General features: G+C 41.5%; 1 protein-coding gene across 1 annotated transcript in view; it reads right to left on the reverse strand.

The window, feature by feature from the left end:
- TRPC7 (transient receptor potential cation channel subfamily C member 7) overlaps positions 1–21,056 on the reverse strand; it is a 266,316-nt gene that overhangs the window by 70,710 nt on the left and 174,550 nt on the right. Inside the window, exons 6-7 of the mRNA XM_042781375.1 lie at positions 11,482–11,715; positions 6,060–6,324 (exon numbers count right to left, since the gene is read on the reverse strand). Of these exons, the coding sequence (XP_042637309.1) occupies positions 6,060–6,324; positions 11,482–11,715 (499 nt within the window). The remainder of the gene's footprint in view (positions 1–6,059; positions 6,325–11,481; positions 11,716–21,056) is intronic.

Genomic DNA, 21,056 nt, shown 5'->3' on the forward strand with positions numbered 1-21,056 from the left:
CTGTCTGGCTTCCTGGCTTTTAATCCCCTTTCTCCTGCTCTTCTGGCCTGCTGCTTTGGGCGTCCCTGAGTTGTCCCTGGGGCTGACTGCTCCTCTGTCCGGTTTTCTGGCTTTTATCCCCTTTCTCCTGCTCTTCCGGCCTGCTACTCTGAGCGGGCCTGAGTTTGTCTCCTCACCTAATCCCTTTGGCTGATTGCTCTTCTCTCTGGCTTCCTGGCTTTTAATCCCCTTTCTCCTGCTTTTCCTGCTTGCTACTTTGGGCGTCCCTGAGTTGTCTCTCCTCACCTGTAACCCTGGGGCTGACTGCTCCTCCGTCCGGGTTCCTGGCTTTTATCCCCTTTCTCCTGCTCTTCCGGCCTGCTACTAAAGATGTTTACCTGTGTTTTATTGACTTTGCAAAGGCATTTGACTGTATGGATCATAACAAATTATGGATAACATTGTGAAGAATGGGAATTCTGGAACACTGAATTGTGCTCATGAGGAGCCTGTGCTGTCCTTTGAATAGAACAAAGGGATACTGCATGGTTTAACATCAGGAAGGGTGTACATAAGGGTTGTAATCTTTTGCCATTCTTATTCAATCTGTATGCTGAGCAAATAATCCGAGAAGCTGGACTATATGAAGAAGAATGTGGCATCAGGACTGGAGAAAGATTCATTAACAATCTGTGATATGCAGATGACACAACCTTGATTGTTGAAAGTGAAGATGACTTGAAGTACTTACTGATGAAGATGAAAGACTACAGTCTGCAGTATGGATTACACCTCAACATAAAGAAAACATAAATCCTCACAACTTGACCAATAAACAACATCATGATAAATGGAGAAAATATTGAAGTTGTCAAGGGTTTGATTTTACTTGGATCAACAATCAACACACACAAAAGCAGCAGTCAAGAAATCAGACGTCATATTGATTTTACTGGGCAAATCTGCTGTAAAGTACAAACTCTACTCTGTAAATTTGCAAGAAACAAATTTAAAGAAACAATTAAAAAAAGAATAAAAATAAAATAAAAACATATTTTCCTTCAAGGTATTAAAACTAAAACAAACAAACAAACAAAAGAATTATTAAGGAGCAAATACAACACTTTAAAGACTAAGTTGTGCTGACCCAAACCATGGTATTTTCAATTGCCTCATATACATGTGAAAGCTGGACAATGAATAAACAAGACCCAAGGAGAGTTGATGCCTTTGAATTGTGGTGTTAGCTAAGAATACTGAAAATACCATGGACTGCCTGAAGAACAAACATATCTGTCCTGGAAGTAGTACAGCCAGAATTCTCCTTAGAAGCAAGAATGCCCAGACTTCGTTTCACCCACTTTGGTCATGTTGTCAGAAGAGACCAGTCCCTGGAGAAGGATGTCATGCTTGGTAAAGTAGGGGTCAGCAAGAAAAGGGAAGACACTCAATGAAATGGACACAGTGACTCTTACAATGGTCTTAAGCACAGCAAAGGTTTTGATGATGATAAAGTGTTTCGTTCTGTTGTACATAGGGGTCACTATGAGTCGGAGTTGACTAGATGGCACATAACAACAACAACAATTCTTTTTTATTTTTTAAAATTTTTATTGTGATTTGGATGAAAGTCTACAGAGCAAATTCATTTCCCATACAGCAGTTCATATACATTTTGTTTCATGACATTGACTGCAATTTCCCACAATGTTAACAGCTCTCTTCTCACTTCCTCCCCATAGTTACCTTTTCCCTGTGTCCTTACACTGCCCTTCTGTTCTCCCATGATGATCTCTGCAAGGAGTGTATCTACCTAATGTAAATGTTCAGCCCATATGCCTGTCTTTTATTTGGCTGGAAGCCACAGGAGTTCGTTCAATTCCAGACCTGAAGGGCAGCTAGGGGCCACAATCTTAGGGGTTTCACCAGGCTCTATCAGACCAGCAAACCTGTTTTTTTTTTTTTTTAGTTTTGTTCCACATTGTTCTCCCATGGATCTGCTACACAGAACAACAACAATTCCTGACAAATTTACTTGGAGTATGTTTATTCTAGAAAAAAAGGTAAAATCTTTCCTTTGTACCAGAATATCTGTCCTGTCCTTTCACTTTGGGAAGTACTGTAACTCAGTAGGACTTGGGTGGGGCTGGCTTTTGTGAACTGGCCGGGGCACCACACCCATGGGGTGAGCAGGGCTCTTATGAGATAGTTCTCTCTAGGTTCCTAATAGCTGGCTTTCAAAGTGGACCCCAAACAGCCTTTAGGAACCCAGCTGCTCCTGGGCAGTGGTGGGGTTGGGGTGTCATATAAGTGCAGGGGGCGGTCACCTTTAGTGTGCTCCAGCCCAAATTTCCCTTCTGTAACACTGCATCTTCTAATTCTGTAGAAACAGATGAGAGTGCCCTTGTTTCATCTTCCAACCTCAAAATGAGAAGGCCACTCATGGGTGGACCAAAGGGAAGAACCTGGGTAGGAAGGATGGCTGGGGAAGGATGCTACAGAGAAAATCTTTACCTCAGTGGGGTCGTTCAGCTTCCCCATCACCACAGCTGGCACAGAGAAGGGTGTTGACGCCCCTCAGGTGTGAATCTCAGCTATTTTCATGTGACATTTTTTATTATCTAAGTAGATCTCTTGGGGGTGACATGCTCCAGAGAGCAGTCAAAAGGTAAAAGATGACATTTATAAAAATCCATTCTTTCCTTTCCACTTTACTGCCTCTATTGACTGTTTTCCTGTTCAATCAAATTCTATTCACAGCAGTACAGCCCATTTCGGGAACTGCCAACACGATAAATATCCTGTCCTTTATTCACTGTGCTTGCCACCTCCATACCCTTTGTCCCCTTCCCATCTTAGAAGGCCTGGGGTCCTCTTTGTTTGCATCTCTCACATCTAGAAACCCTTGATTCGGTTCCCAGCACACGGGAGGAGCCAATTGCTTTTCCCCTTCATCCTGCTTTATCCCGTCCCCATAATGCTTCCTGATCCCAAAGACACCAGGCCAGGCACCCACTCTGCCTCCTCTATAAGTTTAGCTGTCTTGTATCTAGCTGGGAGTTGTGGCCAGGTCCACTCCACTCTCAAGATATAACCTTTTTCCTTTTCCTGTGTGTCTGGCACCAACCTTCTGAGGGATCGTAGTTGGGTAACCCAGGTTTCCTTAAAGAGTAGGGGAGAGATAGCACAGAACACCCAGAGCGGTAGAAATGGGACAGAGATCCAGGCCCTCAGATTCCCACTCTATTGCCTGCCCTACTGCTTTGACTTTGGCTTTGTTTCCTATTCATTTCCTCATTCTTCTTAATAAAGCACTTCATGAACAAATTCTGTGTATGACACCATGCTAGAATGAACACATAGAAGGGACATCAGGGCCTGACTACATAGAGTCGGTGCCTTTGTTAACTGGCTACACTTTCTCTGTTTTCAGTATCAATGCATCTCTTGCTGAGTCAATACATTCAGCTTCACCCCGAGCAGATCTAGAGAATATTTGTTTTTGGGTAATTCACGTTTATTCCATTCCTTCAACAGTAATCACTGGGCATTGGATTGATAGCAAGTAGTCCAACGGATTCAATAATGCATTTGGCCTGAGCTGGTGGAGTTTGTAAGCTAGGCCACTGCCCAGAAATGATCCTATAGAGCCAAATCAATACCTGAATGCTTTTCCTTGAAGTGTATCCTCCCCACTGTTCCTTCTCTTTATTCATTGTCTCTATTATCATCACTACCATTTATTGCATGCCAAGCACTATATTTGATCCCATTTAGGTTTTTTCTTACTGGATCCTTACTGTAATCCTGGGAGGTTGGTTCTCTCAGTATCCTCATTTGAGACCCAGGGACATTGAGGCCCAGGGAGTTTAAACACTTGCCCAAGGCCACACATCTGGTAGGAGGCAGCCTCAGACTAAAACTCAGTCTGTCTGATCCATGGGGTACTGAGGCTCCAGTGCAACGTGGGGCTGTGGGGCAGAGCCAGGTACCCCTCAGGGGAGTTTCTCGGCACCAATCTAGGCACCTGTTCTCTGTGGATACATGAACCATATCAGCCTCAGAGAGTAACAGCTTCTGTTGGTCAGCACCTCCAAGGTCTCTCATTTCCAGGTAGTTGAGGAAGCCCAGCCTATGGTTCTGAGCTGAGTGGCTCAGGGTTCACTGCACTCTGTCTGGGTTCATAGAGACACGTATCTTTCTCGGATGGTTGATTTCTTCTGAAGAAGAGTAAGGTGAGGTTGTGCCACAAGGGGGGATTGCTCAGAGAGCCTGCCTGGCTGAGGCTCAGAGCCATTTCCTCTGGCTGGAAAACTTCAATTCCAGGCCACTCAGGGATTCCTTGGGACAAGTGTCAGGAAGTGCTTAGTCCTGTTGGTCCCAGTTACTGTGCTTGTGGCTGGAGACCTGGCTCTTCTTCTTAACTTTCCAGCTCTTAAGATTCTGAGCTGGGGCTTAATGAAGACAGGGAGTAGTTCTGGGCCTGGATGGGCCTGGGAAAGAATCTAGACTGAAAACACTTCTGTGTTTCAAGCACTTTATATAAACTACCTCATTTATTCATGACAGTATTTGTGAATGAGATGGGAAATAGTATTCTCATTTTACAGATGAGATCCCAGAGGCATAGATAAATCAGGTGACTTGGCTTAAGGTCATCAGCTACTAAATGCCTGGGCCAAGATGTAAATTCAAGTCTGCCAGACTCTCCCACTATGCCACTGCTCAGTGCTGCTTATGACCACATAGGAAATCACCTGGCATCTACCATAGAAAGGAGGTGGTTTGGATCTTCATGGAGATGGGCTCAGGGAGATCCATCACCACCTTCATGGCAGAGGCTGCATCATTGTGCTGCTCTCTCTGCTTAGCCAGCGGGAGCCCTGCAGCACATACTTCTGGCCCCAAGATAACTGACCTGACAGTGCCTTGCCTCACAAATCACATCACATATCTCTTGCCTCCTGGCCTGAGAGCTCCTGTTGCTGCTGAAGCCCATGATACCAAAGACCTCACTTGATGCCCATGCACAGGGACTACCTTGCCAAGTCTGGCACAAAGAGCTGCTGACCTGCACACACTCACAGATTTACGTCTTGGGCGGTATGAATACAGCTAATCCAGGGGCTGCCCCAGAAGTATGCATGAGTGAGCTAATGTCCTGTAGTGTGAATTTGAGTAATGGGAGGCAGAAGATGGGAAAGATCTGGCAGATAAATTCTCCTCTCATGGCAGATAAATTTCTCCCCCTAATAGGTTATTCTGAGATGTGGTGTTTCTATATGCTTTCCCCAGAGAAGTCTCTAATATCCCAGGTGTGTATTCTGGTAAACTGTGGCCAGGCCAGTAACATACTTTGTATTGTTTTCTTTTCTCCCATGATTCACATTCTTTTTTCTCTCACTTTTAGTTGCTGGAGATTGCAACACTCTCACTCCAATAAAGTTTTTGTGCACAAATTTTGCTGATGGCCCTCTTTTCCAGAGAATACATACTAAGACAATAATAATAGTAATCATAGTATTTCCTTCCATTTATTGAAAGGAGCTCTGGTAGCATAGTGGCTGAAGCACTTGACTGCTAACCAGAAGGCTGGTGGTTCAAACCCACCAGCCACTCCTTGGAAGGAAGGTTGGGCAATCCTACTTCTGTAGTGATACTGCCTTGGAAACCCAAAGAGGGGTCGCTATGAGTCAGGGCTGACTCGACGGCACATAACAACAACAACAATTGAAAGTTTACCATAAGGCAGGTATATCATCTATTTGAATTCTTATGTTATCCTTATGAAGTAGGCACTATTATTATCCCCATTTTAAAGATGAGGAAACTAAGGCTCAGAGTTAAGAAACTTTGTTATGGAGATAAGGAACATGCTCATGTTCACACAGCATGTAAGTAGCAAAATGAGGATTTAAGCCAACTCTTCTGTTCTTCCAAATCCAAACTCTAGACCACCTTGAATAAAGTTGCCTGTAATGTTGAGAAATATCAAGGAAATCTGAGTCTTCATGAAGCAAGACTCCCAGGGAGTTCAAGAAACCCAGATAAATCCTTGGGGAGGGCCCTGGGATACTCACGTTGTGAATGCTGGGTTGTACTTTGCACCTCGGTAGTAGGAGTATAGGTTGAACATCCCGATCATGAAGGCCACAAATACCATGATGAAAATGACCATGAACTTGAAGATATCTTTCACGGTTCTCCCCAAGGAGATCTGCAGGGGTCCAAAACTCTCATTGGCTGGCAGGATGTACGCAATGCGAGAGAAGCTCAGCACAACGGCTATTGCGTACAGTCCTTCTGATATGATCTGAGGGTCTGAAGGCCACCACTTGTCCCTGGCTGAAAGAAAACAATCTGAGTTACTCACCGGGGGTAGAATCTGCTCTGGAAGAGAAGCCCATTCTAACCTTATTGCTTGCCATCCCTCCCCTTACCCTTAAGTTAATCCAAATACCCTGAAGGTGCCACTCTTTCTTGGTACATGCTGGCCCATCTACCAGGAGCACCCTTCTTTCATGTCAACTGCTTCATTCCTGATCATCCTTTAATATTACTCAGGTGTCACCTCTGTCAGGAAGCCTTCTGTGCAAATTCACAGAAGGCTGGGGCAGGTTCCCCATTCTTCTCTGTGTTCCCACAGCTTCCATCGAACTTAACACACTGCTTGCTACTCTGTCCTCCTTACCAGTGATTGACCTCCACAAGCAGATACTGTCCCATTCACTGGGGAAAACGCATGAGGAGGTGGTGGGGAAGAGCACGGATTTGGAGTCACAGACCTGAGATTGAAGGTGGCATTTCCATTCACTGACTGTATGACTATGAGCAAGTCAGCCAACCTTTTTGAGCCCTCTTTTCCTCATTTATAAATTGGGGATAATATCATCAACCTCACAGGGCTACGGTGAGGTTTAAATGAAATAATATATGCAAGTGCTTAATATAGGGTGTGTGTATAGTAGGTGCTGACAGATGTTTGTTAAATGATTGAATGCAATCTTAACTACAAATTCAGAGACTAGGCCCAGATCAGAACAAGTGAGTTCACACGGGGACCAGGAAACTGAAGGATGTTGGCTGAGAAAATGCTCTTGGGGCTTGTTCCCCAGCCTGCATATGTCTAGGAAAGTTGCTCGCTACTGAGCTAAGGCCCCCAAAGTGGTACTCAGTCAGCCAGGTTTTTCAGGACAACCTTGTTCTAAGTGAGCAAAAGTCCTGGTATTGTCCTGGACTAGGGAGATTCTGCTTGTAGTCAGCAATGAGGGCCTGAGTTGCTCTGGGTATATTCCTACAGCAAAGCAAACCCACAGAATGTTCTTATTGCAGTTCTAATGGTACAAGTAGCAGCATCTATTATTAATCAACTGTCTACTCTGTGTTAAGACAGACAGTGATTCTTAACTAAGGTCTGTTCCCGCCCCCCCCTTGTGGGAGAAGTGTATGTGGGTATCCATGGTTGTCACAGTGAATGGGTAGGGATACTAATGGGATGCTAATGTCCTGCAATGCTCCAGATAGACCCACACCATGAAAATTGCCTTGCTGAAAAAAACCAGTAGTGTCCCCATTGAGAAATGCTGAGTGAAACTTAAACCAAGAAACATTGAGAAACCTAAATTAGTCCTTACATTTACATTAGCTATAATTTTCACAATAGTTCTGTAGAGTAGATATTATTATTGCCATTTTTAAAGATTGGATTTGGGATATGGGGTCCATTTCAGAACTTGGTAAGTATAGATAACAGGGATATTACATAGCAAATCTTGGCACATCAAGGGAGATGTATGAGGAAGAATTTTCTTCTTTATTTTTAAAGTTAGGCTCTGTTAAATAATTACAATGATAAAGAATAGTAAGAAACAATTAGCAAGGGAAGCTAGGCCTCTATTTTCCACAAAGTTTCACAGTGGATTCTAAATTGCATTTGGAAATATAATACAATTTTAGACTCTATGCTGGTCTCATCAAGCTCATAACTCAGAAATACATGAAAGACAAGTGAGGAGAACAAATTATGTGTTTTTCAACGTATCTGTCACCCTCTATGGATAAATGACACATTCAGATAACATGAAATAGAACTTCGATTCTTCAAACAGATACCAAAAGAGAATTTATTTTTTCATCCCCCTGTAATTTACCACCTTAAACCTCAGCTGTAATAACAAAAGCCATTCTGATAATCTATTAAGGCAGATTTAGCTGTCATCAGGCCCTGGTGACCAGGTCAGATCCTTTGGGGAAAAATATTCTACTTGGATGGGCTTGTCATAGTTGTGATGAGTACAAAGCAGTGTGATGATTCGGACAAAAGGATTTTCTTCTTGGGCTTGTTCCCATGAGAAAAATCCCCCTTTCATCAACGTTAAAAATTGGCATCTGTGCACTTGGTGGTGTAGAGATTGGAAGGAACCACTGGCTGGCCACAAGAGGGCACTCTTTGCCTGTAACTGGAGCATAAGCTAACACCCTGATACATTCAAAAGATTTCCAAGGGCAAAGTATGAACTAAAAGCAAGGGCAATTATGTGCTTTGTTTTGCATTGGGTTAGACTTTAATAACATCCATAAGAGGAAGAGAAGATTCCAATGGACAATACTGCAGCCTAAATCATGTCATTAAGAACAGTATGCAATGCAGTATCAAGATGCTCTCAGCTTTCCCTGAGCAGCAAGAGGGAAAACTATATAAGTCCATTTTGTTTTAAGTATGTCTGAATTTGCTTAACTAACAAATGAGAGAGTAATGATTTGTAATACTACAGGATTCCTCATTTCTCAATGGGGGTTTCCTTACCATGTACACATAACACAATTTGTGTCATACAATTTTGACCTACTAAATTTCTGCATATCACTGCTATACCTGACCATAAAGATTTTGTGGTCACAGGAGACATCTAGTTTCTTCTAACAAAGATATTTGATATACAAACTTATGATATAGCAGCTCCCATTAAGAAGCACATCCCCAAAACCAAAACCCACTGCCATGAAATCAACTCCTTAAACCTATATGACCTGCCCCATAGAGTTTCCAAGGCTATAAATCTTTATGTAAGCAGACCAACTCATCTTTCTCCTGTGGAGTGGCTAGTGGGTTTGAACCACTGACCTTTTGGTTAGCAGCTCAATGCTTTAACCACAGCACTACCAGAGTTCCTTAAGAAGCACATTAATGAGTGCTCATTAAGTGTCCAGCTACTATTTATTGCTATTATTACTATTTACCTACTGTACCTTTTCCCCTTAATCTTTCTTTCTCAGTACAGAAAGTACAGTGTTTGAGGAAGGAAGTGACCTAAAATGCAGTAATGTTAATAAATGTTACCATTTAATGAGCACTTAATATTTTCAGAGCACAGTGCAATAAGATATGCACTATCTTATTTAATTCTTGGGAGCTCTGGTAGCATAGTGCCTAAGGCACTTGACTGCTAACCAGAAGGCTGGCAGTTCAAACCCACCAGCCACTCTTCAGAAGGAAGATGGCGCAATCTACTTCAGTAGTGATACTGCCTCAGAAACCCAAGGAGGGGTCGCTATGAGTCGGGCGACTCGACGGCACATAACAACAACAACAGCATTTAATTCTCACAACACACCTTCTGACTTAGGTATTGTTGTTACGTGCTGTTAAGTTGGGTTTCAACTCATAGCAAATCTATGAAGGAAACATGGCTCAGTTTTGCACCATCCTCATAATCACTGCTGTACTTGAGCCTATTGTCACAGCCACTGTGTCAATCCATCTCATTGAGGGTCTTCTCCTTTTTCTATAACCTTCTGCTTTACCAACCATGATCTCTTTCTCCAGAGACTGGCTCCTTCTGACAACATGACCAGAGTATGACAGACTAAGTCTGGCCATTCTCACCTCTCAGCAGCTTCCAACTGTACTTCCTCCAAAACAGATTTGTTTGCTCTTCTACCAGTTCTTGGTACATTCAATAACAGATATTACCATCAATATTTTATGGACACAAAAATAGAGGATCAGAAAATTAAGTAAACAATGTCTCACATTAAGTTACAGAACTAGTATTTAAATAAAAGTCTCTCTAACCCCAAAGCCTATGGATATAACACCTATACCATTCTGATGAATTTTATTCATGTTGGGTCAGGATCCACTAATATCCAAGGAAATCCCTCTCTGGGATCACTAGGAGCTCTGCCATGAAAACATCAGTTTCTTCATCTACAAAATAGGGACAACAAAAACCCTTTTTGCAGGGCCATTGCAAGGACTGGATGTGTGTAAAACGTCTACACAGTTCCTGGCAGATAGTAGGTCCTCAATAAATAGATGTTCTAAATATTAAAGGATCCCTGATGGTGCTATGGTTAAGTGCTCAGCTGCTAACCAAAAGGTTGATGGTTATAACTCACCAATCATTCCACGAGGGAAAGATGTAACAGTTTCCTTCCATAAAGATTTAAAGCCTTGTAGGGCAGTTCTACTCTGTCTTAATAGTGTTGCTATGAATTGGAATTGACTCTACGGGTAAGGGGATGTGAGGGACTATATTAAAGCTCCCTGAGTGGCACAAGCAGTTTGCAATTGACTGCTAACCAAAGGTTTGTGGTCTGAACCCATCCAACAATAGCCACAGAAGAAAAGCCTGGTGATCTTCTGTAAAGACTACAGCGAAGAAAACCAATACTTGACCTCTGTAACAAACGGGGTGGCCATGAGTCAGAATCAACTTTTTGGTAAGCTTTCATTTTTAAAAAATAACTATCATTATTATTACTAAAGTTTTGATCTGCTACCTCAAATGTATGGCCTTGTGGTTTGAAAGAATTAAGATATCTTCTAAGAAATTATCTTGCCACAAGAAAAGAACTTTTGAACTGGGAAACTGAATTTCTCTTTGCACAAAACACAGGGAACCAATACAAAAAAGAAAATCCCCTTCCTGCTCCTGGATACACATTAGAAATAAGATACATATGTGTGTGTGTGTGTATGTATGAATGTATTTGTGTAGATGTTTGTGTGCGTGTGTGTGCGTGTGTGTACTGCCTTGGTGGTGCGGTGGTTAAGCATTTAGCTGCTAAGTGAAAGGTTGGTGGTTCCAATCCACCAGCTGCTCCATACGGGAATGATGTGGCAGTCTGTTACTACAAAGATTACAGCCTTGGAAACCCTATGGGACAGTTCTACTCTACCCTACAGGGTCTCTAAGGATAGGGATTCACTCCACAGCAATGAATTTTTTTTGAATATATATAATATATATCTTAAAAATGTCCTCAAGAGCCTTTCCAAAATGTATCCTTGCTAGCACAAAAGGATTCATTTCTCATAGTCACTAATCCCTGTTCTATTCAGCTGGTTGTACTGCAGCTAGACCAGGACTTCTGTGGAGTGTCCCTATTAGTAGTTGAAATAACGAACCTTTGGACGAACTGGCACAGTCAGTGAATACCCACAGCATGTCTGGAAGCATAATGATCCAGCGTGGGACAGGGTACCATCCAACTCACCGTAGGTGAAGTATGCCACTTCCGGAGGAAGTGAGACGTTGTGTAGCGTGTCGTCCTGCACGTACTGGTCCACGTACAGCTGCGCTTCGCTGGCCTTCAGGAAGGCCATGAATCGCGCAGTGAAGGAGGCCACGAAGATGGACAGCATCCCGAAATCCAGGAGGTTCCACAGGTGCAGTACGTACTCCCGAGGCCCTTCCTCCCAGATTTCCTTGCATTCGGACCAAATCATTCCTGTGGGAGAGTGAGAAGGCCAGGCTCTTTTTTTTTTTTCCAGTTCTTTTTGCATTTTGTGACCACATGAGGGCATGAAGGGTAGCGTGATACAAATGTAAATATAGGGTCTTTGAAGCTGAGATTTCTGATAGCCAGAGGCAAATGGAAACATTTTTCAAAGGCAGTTTCAACATCAAGAAATCTTCAAACTGTGAGCAGACACCTTACCTGTTCCTCTGCTTCCAGAGAAACCATATCTGGAAGTGAGGAGAGAGTTCACATTCATTGATAGATTTTTTGAGGCAATATAAGATAAATACAATGGCTGACTTTTATACACTGTAAGAACTGGAAGGTCTTAAGTAATCATGTAGATCTAAATTAAATAGAGGGAAAATGTGGTCCAGGAGAGGGTAACGGCTTTCTGAAGGTCCCATATATGACCGAGAGCTCATTTCTTCTAATACTTCTCCCCCGCTTTAGATTGCTTTCTCTTACGTTTCTATGCTTGTTTCAATGAGCATTTTTTTTTTTCAGGATATGAGATTTTTCCTATTCTTATATAAGATTTTATTGGATTTTTAAAACACATGTGCTCAATGTTACATAATAAACAATGTTCTTTCTCTCTGTTGCCATCAAGTCAATTCTGACTAATGTAACCCTGTATGTTACAGAGTACAGCTGCTCCATAGAGTTTTTTTGACTATAAATTTTTATGGAAGAAGATCATCAGCCCTTTATTTTGTGGCACTACTGTGTGAATTCAAATGGCCAACCTTTTTGTTGATAGCTAAGTGCAAACTGTTTGTGCCATCCAATGACCTGTTAAATAATATTGTTGTTGTTACATGCCATGGAGTTGTACCCGACTCATAGTGACCCCTCCTTGGGTTTCCAAGGCAATATCACTATGGAAGTAGATTGCTCAACCTTCCTTGCTAGGAGTGGCTGGTGGGTTTGAACTGTCAGCCTTTTGGTTAGTAGTCAAGTGCCTTAGGCACTATATAAACAAAATTGTCACTAATTTCCCCATTCCACCTTTAAGTCAGTCCTGTGAAGTAGCCTAAGCTATTAGTTTGGTGTGTATCCATTTATACATGCATTATCCAATATGGTAGCCACTAGTCATATGTGGACACTGAGAACTTGGAATGTGCTTAGTCTGAATTAAGAGATGGTATAAATGTGAAGTATCCATAAGATTTTGTGGACTATTAGTATGTAATAGAATGTAAAATACCTTATTAATATTTTTACATCAGTTATATGTTGAAATTATTATATTTGGATTTATTGGATTACATGAAATATAGTATTAAAATTAATTTCACCTGTTTTTCTAGATAATTTAAAGTTACTTATGTGGTGTATAGTTATGGTTTGCAATGTATTTCTGTTGTATAGTGCTATTCTATAGTATATTTTCCTTGATTATTAAAACTAAACTATTTTAGATTAAATTTAACTATTCAGTAGCAACAGGAACTCTGGTAGACTAGTGCCTAGGGCAGTTGACTGCTAATCAGAAGTCTGGTGGTTCAAACCCACTAGCCACTCCTCAAACGGAAGGTTGGGCAATCTACTTCCATAGTGATACTGCCTCAGAAACGCAAGGAGGGGTTGCTATAAGTCAGGGCTGACTCGACGACACATGGCATGAGAAAATCTGCTTCTGAAAAGATTATAGCTTTGGAAACCCTATAGGGCAGTTCTATGATATCCTATAAGGACTCTTATCAGTAAGAATTTACTCAATGGCAATGGGTAATGGATTTGTGCTAGGCACTGTTTTGACTGTTTTATATGTATGTCAACTCTCTTAAATCTTAGCAACAACTATGATGTACATTGTTATTATTCAGGCTTTATAGCTAATGAAACAGAGGTACAGAAGACTGTAATGTGCCCAGCTAGGAAGCTTCTACTCTGATATATATGGGAGCTCCATGAGTCAGAGTTGATTCCATGGCAATTTGTTTTTTTGTTTTTAATGTGTAGAACCACCCGTTGTTTGTCAGTTTGTCATACTGTGGTGGCTTGCATGTTGCTGTGTTACTGAAACTGTGCCACCAGTATTTCAAATACTACCATTCCCTCATGGTGGACTAAGACAGACTAGGAAGGGGGTCCTGGTGATCTACTTCCAAATGACTTGACCAGTGAAAGCCCTGTGAATAGTAGTGGACCCTTATTTGCTGATGTGGTGTGACTCAAAATGAGAAGAAACAGTTGCAAACATCCATTAATAATTGTAACTAGGAATATATGAATCTAGGAAAATTAGAAGTTGTCAAAAATGAAATGGAATGCATAAAGATCAATATCCCAGGCATTAGTGAGCTGAAGTGGGCTGGTCTTAGTAATTTGGAATTGGACATTCATATAGTCTACTATGCTGGGAATGACAAATTGAAGTGGAATGGTTATTGCATTCGTCATCAAAAAGAACATTTCAAGATATACCCTGAAGTATAAAGCAGTCAGTGAGAGAATAATATCCATATGCCTCCATGGAAGACTAGTTAATAAGACTGCTGTTCAAATTTATGCACCAACCACTGATGCCAAAGATGAAGAAACTGAAGATTTGTACCAACTTGCAGATTTTTTTTTTTTTGCAGTTTGAAATTGACCAACCATGCAATCACGATTCATTGATAATTACTAGTGATGGAATGCAAAAGTTGGAAATAAAGGAAAAGATTCTAGAGATTGCATGATCAAATTTTGCAAGACCAGTGACTTATTCATTGCAAATACTTTTTCTCAACAACACAAATGGTGACTGTACATGTGGACTTTGCCAGATGGAATACACAAGAATCAAAAACTACATCTGTGAAACCACACAATGGAGAACCTCAACCATCAGTTAGAACAAGGTGAGGGGTCAGCTGGGAACAGACCATCCAATACATATATAAAAGTTCAAACTGAAGCTGAAGAAAATTAAAACAAGTCCATAAGAGCCAAAGTGTGACCTTGATTAAACCCCCTTTAATTTAGAGATGATCTCAAAAATAGATTTGACATGTTGAACACTAATGACCAAAGACCAAGGAGTTGTGGGATGACATCAAGGACATTATACATCAAAAAAGCAAAAGGTCATTAAAAAGGCAGGAAAGAAAGAAAAGATCAAACTGGATGTCAGAAGAGACTCTGGCACTTGCTCTTGAATGTAAGGTAGCTAAAGTGAGTGGAAGAATTCTGAGATAAAATACCTGAACAAAAGATTTCAAAGGGCAGCTTGAGAAGACAAAGTAAAGTATTAAAATCAAATGTGCAGAGACCTGGAGTTAGTTGCCAAAAGGCAAGAACAGTTGGCATTTGTCAATCTGAAAGAACTGAGGAAAAAATTCAAGCCTTTAGTTGCAATATTGAAAGATTCTGTGGGCAAAATATTGAACAACAGAGGACGCATCAAAAGAAAATGGAAAGAATACACACTATACCAAAAAGAATTGGTCAATGTTCAACCATCTCAGAAGGCAGCATATGATCAAGAACCAATGGTACTAAAGAAGTCCAAGCTGCACTGAAGGCACTGGCAAAAAACAAGGCTCAAAGAATTGACAGCATACCAACTGAGATGTTTCAACAGATGGATGCAATGCTGGAAGCACTCACTTGTCTTTACCAAGAATTTGGAAAATAGGTACCTGGCCAACTGACTGGAAGAGATCACTATTTTACCCATTGCAAAGAAAGGGTGATCCAACAAATTATGGAAATTATCGTACAATATCATTAATATCACATGCAAGTAACATTTTGCTGAAGATAATTCAAAAATTATATTGACAGGGAACTTCCAGAACTTTAAGCTGGATTTGGATGAGGATGTGGAACAAGAGATACCATTGCTGATGTCAGATGGATCTTGGCTGCAAACAAAGAATACCAGAAAGATGTTTACCTGTGTTTTATTGTCTATGCAAAGGCATTTGATAGTGTGGATCATAACAAATTATGAATAACATTTCAAAGAATGGGGATTCCAGAACATTTAATTGTGCTCAGGAGGAACCTGTATATAGACCAAGAGGCAACTGTTTGAACAGACAAGTGGATATGACATGGTTTAAAATCAGGAAAGCTTTATGTCAGAGTTGTATTGTTTTACCATACATTTTCAATCTGTATGTTGAATCTGAAAAGCTAGACTATATGAAGAAGAATGCAGCATGAGGACTGGAAGAAGACTCATTAACAACTTGAGATATGCAAGTGACAAAACCTTGCTTGCTGAAAGTAAAGCTTGATGCACTTACTGATGAAGATTAAAGATTATAGTTTGCAGTATGGATTACACCTCACCATAAAGAAAACAAAAATCCTCACAACTGGTCTGAAAAGCAATATCACAATACATGGAGAAAAGATTGAAGTTGTTGGATTTCATTTTACCTGAATCCACAATCAACACCCATGAAAACAGCAATCAAGAGATTAGACATCATATTTCACTGGGCAAATCTGCTGCAAAAGACCTCTTTAGGTGTTAAAGGATAAAGATGTCACTTTGAAGACTAAGGTGCACCTGAACCAAGCCATGGTATTTTCAGTCACCTCATATGCATGCAAAAGCTGGACAGTGAATAAGGAAGACCAAACATAAATTGATGTATTTGAAGCACGATGTTGGTGAAGAATATAGAATATACCATGAAACAAAAATCTGTCTTGGAAGAGTTATAGCCAGAATGCTCTTTAGAAGCTAGGATGTGGAGAATCAATCTACTTCCGTAGTGATACTGCCTCAGAAACACAAGGAGGGGTCTCTATGAGTCAGGTCTGTCTCAATGGCACATAACAGCAACAACAACAACTTTAGACATGTTATCAGGAGGGACTAGTCCATGGACAAGGGCATCATGTTTGGGAAAGAAGAGGGAAAAAGAGGGAGACCATTAATGAGATGTGTTGACACAGTGGCTGCAATAATTGTGAGGATGGTTCTGGACTAGGTGGTGTTTTGTTTGTTGTACATAGGGTTGCTATTAGTAGCAACCTACTTGACAGCACCTAACAAACGACAACAGAGTGACTCTTGACCATTTTGTAAATAGATTAAAAGAGTCTTATAAGTCTCAAACCTGGGAAAGATTTGATGCAGAACCATTTTTTTTTCTTTTATGTTACACCATGCTACGAGCTTGAATACTTAGTGGAGTTAATGTGGTAAGAGAATCACTAACTAATTGCTAATGAAACAACTCCAATGTAATGACCACATGCCCCAAAGGGTTAACACTGGTTGCCTTTCTTGGTGCTCTCTCTTGCTCCTGTGCATCAACATGGTGGCCTACTTTCCCAGGTGACTCCTGCCTTTCTGATTGCTCCTCCTCAGCGTTTTCTTTTGTTCCTTTTCTTCCACTTGCCACTTAAAGGATGCTATTTTCTAAGTTCTTGACATTCTCATGCTTCTGTCTGTCCTTGAGTAGGTATTTCCACCCCTGAGGTTTTGTCCTTCATCTCTTTGCATTTATCTCACAGGTAAATATCTTCCTATTTTTTTTTTAAATTATTTTTAAAAGTGCTTAAAGTTTAATTCCTATCTTATAGAAAGACTGCTCTAAATGGATGTCCTGCCAGTATCAGAAATGCCACATGTCCCAAGATGGTTCTCTACCACTCCCACTTCACATTCCACCATTGCCCAGTACTCCTTTCTTATTGATCCTCCCTCCCATCCCCATCACCTCAGTCATGCTGAGCCTCCTCTGGTTGACTCTCAGATCTTTCCTGCCCTCTCAGTGTTCAACTCTATCCTTTTACCTCATGAATTACTTATCATAGCATGGTCCCATCCCTCTTCAGACTCCTGTAATGTATTTCCCAGAACCCCAAGATAAAGTTCAGATCCCAAGGCTGTCAGACCTTCCCATGGTCTCTCACTAACTTGATACATCCTATATTCCAGCATAGCAGGTCCACCCAAGTCCCCTGACAGTTATAGCCTGAAGCAGTTGCTTCCATTCCGTCTTCCCTCTCCCCTACAACTCAAACCCAAACACACTGACAGATGTCAGCATTATAATCCAATAGCCTTTGAGGAATCAGCTATTGAAAAAGGCTGGAGTCAAGGATGATGCTGGGAGCAAACAAAAAGTCATTGGGTTCTACCCTGCCAGAGCACAGCTGACTTGGTCATAGATTCACATCTGGCTGCATTTGAGTGATGAACTGATCAGCTTCACTCCTCTGCCACGGACTGTTTTAATCAAAACATTTCTTTTTCTGGCAAAAATGGCCCATTCAAGGGAAAGAGTTATAACTAAACATTTTTCTAAGGAGAAAAGTCATTTGAGAGCAGCTGTTTAGAGAAGTCATGACTTCATTTGATGAAACAGACTCTAAAATCTGCATGTCTGTATCAAGTTATAGTCCCAACAATAGGAAGTACCCTAAAACATTACAGATTCATTTACAAGGTCCCACCTCGCTTTTTTTTTTTTTTTTTCCTGAATAAAGGCACACTTCTCAAGCACACCCTACCAAAATTGGGTAGTAATTCAACAAAGTAATAATTTTCTTAATGTACTTTCATCTGTACCCATTAAAATAGGTATTTTTTTTAAAAAATGTTGCTAGAAAAACCATTACAGACTGGAAAAAGTATGCTTGTTCCATCCCTCTACTCTCAAATTACAATTTGTAATGTCTTCATAAAGCTGCTTTTAGTTGAGCACTAGGAGAATCATAGGCCTCAGGGCTATCACAGTCTGAGTCAGGAATCCCTAAGTTCAAGTTTCATCTTGACCACTTACTGGCCATGTAACCTCAGGGAGGTCCCTTGATTTGCTGTGGACCTTGGTCCTATGTTTGTAAAATGAACAAGTTGGGGTTTTGAGGTAAATTCCAGCAGTAAAAGGTCTATGAATATGAAATGCAAATTATTTACGGAAAACTTTTTTTTACCAGTATAGTAGTGTTCTGGTTACCCAGTGTTGCTCTGACAGAAATATACCACAAATGGGATGGCCTTAACAAACAGGAGTTTATTCTTACAACTGGGAGGCTTTAAGTCCAAGTTCAAAGTGCCAAGCTCTACAGGCTGGGTGAAAGCCCCTCAACCTTGAGGTCCAGCTCTGCTTCCTGCTCCTGGCCCACTGGAGCTAGAGGCATTTCTTCATGCAGAACAGCTGCTGGCTGCTGAGGCTAAGAAGCCCCAAGGTTGATGGGTAAAACAGCACAGTCCTGATGCTCCCAAACCACATGGCAGGCCATTAACTAAGTTCATTGTAAGTCCCAAGGTTGGCAGAGCATAGCAGGATGCTGAGCAATGGCACAGCTACATGCAGGGTGCAAGCATGCCAAAGGCTAGAGACCATTCCCAAAGCTTCTCCTTACAGGAAGCAGATCACATCCCAAAGGCAGCTACTCAGCTGCTTGTGGTAGATCCCACTATGGAGTTGATTACTAGTCTCATCACAGGGAATAACTACCTCCAGCTGCCCAGTTATTCAACCAGGCCCAGTCAAGTTGACACACAAACTGAACTACCACAAATAGCTTGCTCACTGGATATTACAGATCACTTCTTCCATAATCTAATGCTTAGTCAATCTTTCTGGATCTAAATATTAACTCATTGGACTTATTTAAATTATTTCAAGGCTGTAAGTAAAAGTAGCATGGGCTCAAGGGTTTGAACAGCAGGACTACTTAGTGAAAAAAGAAATAAGTGAAATTAAGTACTTTAGTGAGTGTTCTGGTTACCTAGTGCCACTCTGACAGGAATATACCACAAATGGGATGGCTTTAACAAACAGGAGTTTATTCTCTTACAGTTTTGGAGGCTTTAAGTCTGAGTTCAAAGTGCCTGGCTCCAGGGGCTGAGTGAAAGCTAGTGACCTTGTTCAGCTCTGCCTCCTGCTCCCGGCCCACTGAAGCTGGAGGCTTTTCTTTACTCAGTCAGCTGCTGGCCACTGAAGATTGACAAACTCAAGGTTCACAAGTAAAAAGGCACAGTCCCAATGTTTCCAAATAACATAGCAGGCCACTAATTTAAGTCCCAAGATCGGCAGAGCATGGCAGGCTGTTCAACAATGATTTGGCTACCTGCAGGGTTAAAGCGTGCCAAAAGGGTAGAGACCATTCCCAAATCTGTTTCTTACATGTGGGAAGCAGACCACATCCCTAAAGCAGCTACTCAGCTGGTCCAATAGATTCCACTGTGGAGTTAACTACCAGTCTCACCATGGGGAATAACTACATCCAGCTGCTCAGCCACTCAGCCAGGCCCAGCCAAATTGACAACAACTTTAACTACCATGGTGATTGAAATTAGGCCCTCTCCTCCCAAAATGTAAAGGATAGTTCAGCATTTCACATCTAGGCTGAGCTCCATAGTCTCTTGCCTCCAGCATGCCAATCAGAAGCGTGTTCAGAGCCCAGAGAGTAAGGATCCTGGGCATATTTTAGCCTTCTTCCAGCAAAGTTTCCTTCATTCAGCAACGCCTGGAGCCCAGAGAACAAGGTCACTGATAATTAATGAGGTTGGCTGGCAGGAGAATAGGCTTGGAAGTGCCAGGAAGCCTGGGGTGGGGGTGGAGGTGAGTAGCTTCATTTGGACAGGTTCGAAGTAATGGCCTGTAGCTTGTGGAGATGGAGCTTAACAGGTCACAAGACAGGTTCCCGCACATCTTTGCCTCAGGTGCTATTCAGAAGGGATTCCCCCTTCAGAGTCTTGTGAGATTCAAACATGCATATTACTTATATGGCCAAGGTCCTTAGGGCTTCTTCTACACTGACCCTCGGCCCACAGCAGAGCAGCTTTTGAGGGACAAAACAGACTTCTTCCCAGACCACCTCCTGGGAGGCCTGCCTGTTTTTTCAGGCCAGTCTCTCAGCCCTGGTCCAGAATCTGGGTGTTCTGTGGATTCACAAAGAGAGAATATGGCTAGAAATTGTAAACTCATAACCTCTGACATCTCAACACGAATCTCAGAGGCAGGTCCTTTGCCAAAAATTTGGTCTTCAGACATTGTCAGTATATCATTTGTTTTCCAAGAAGGAAGATGATATTAATAGACTCAAAAACTTACAAAGCTCTTCTTTCTCTTCTTCCTTCTGCACTGTGCCACCAGAGCTCTCTCTCTAATTATAGTAGCTAACAATTCTTGAGCACCTGTTAAATGCTAAGTCCTATGCTAAGCACTTTGCTAACATTAAGTCATATTAGTCTGATAATTACTATAATTATCCCCATTTTGCAGGCATATAAACTCATGTACAAATATAACAGGATGCCCTCCATATTGGTAAGGAAGAAGTCAAACTATCCCTATTTGCTGATGATATGATCCTATACCTAGAAAACCCAAGAGATTCAATCAAAAAACTACTGG

The sequence above is a fragment of the Orycteropus afer genome, unplaced genomic scaffold (assembly GCF_000298275.1).
Source record: "Orycteropus afer afer isolate SDZICR_OR568_19922 unplaced genomic scaffold, OryAfe1.0 scaffold00112, whole genome shotgun sequence".
Lineage (NCBI taxonomy): Eukaryota > Metazoa > Chordata > Mammalia > Tubulidentata > Orycteropodidae > Orycteropus > Orycteropus afer.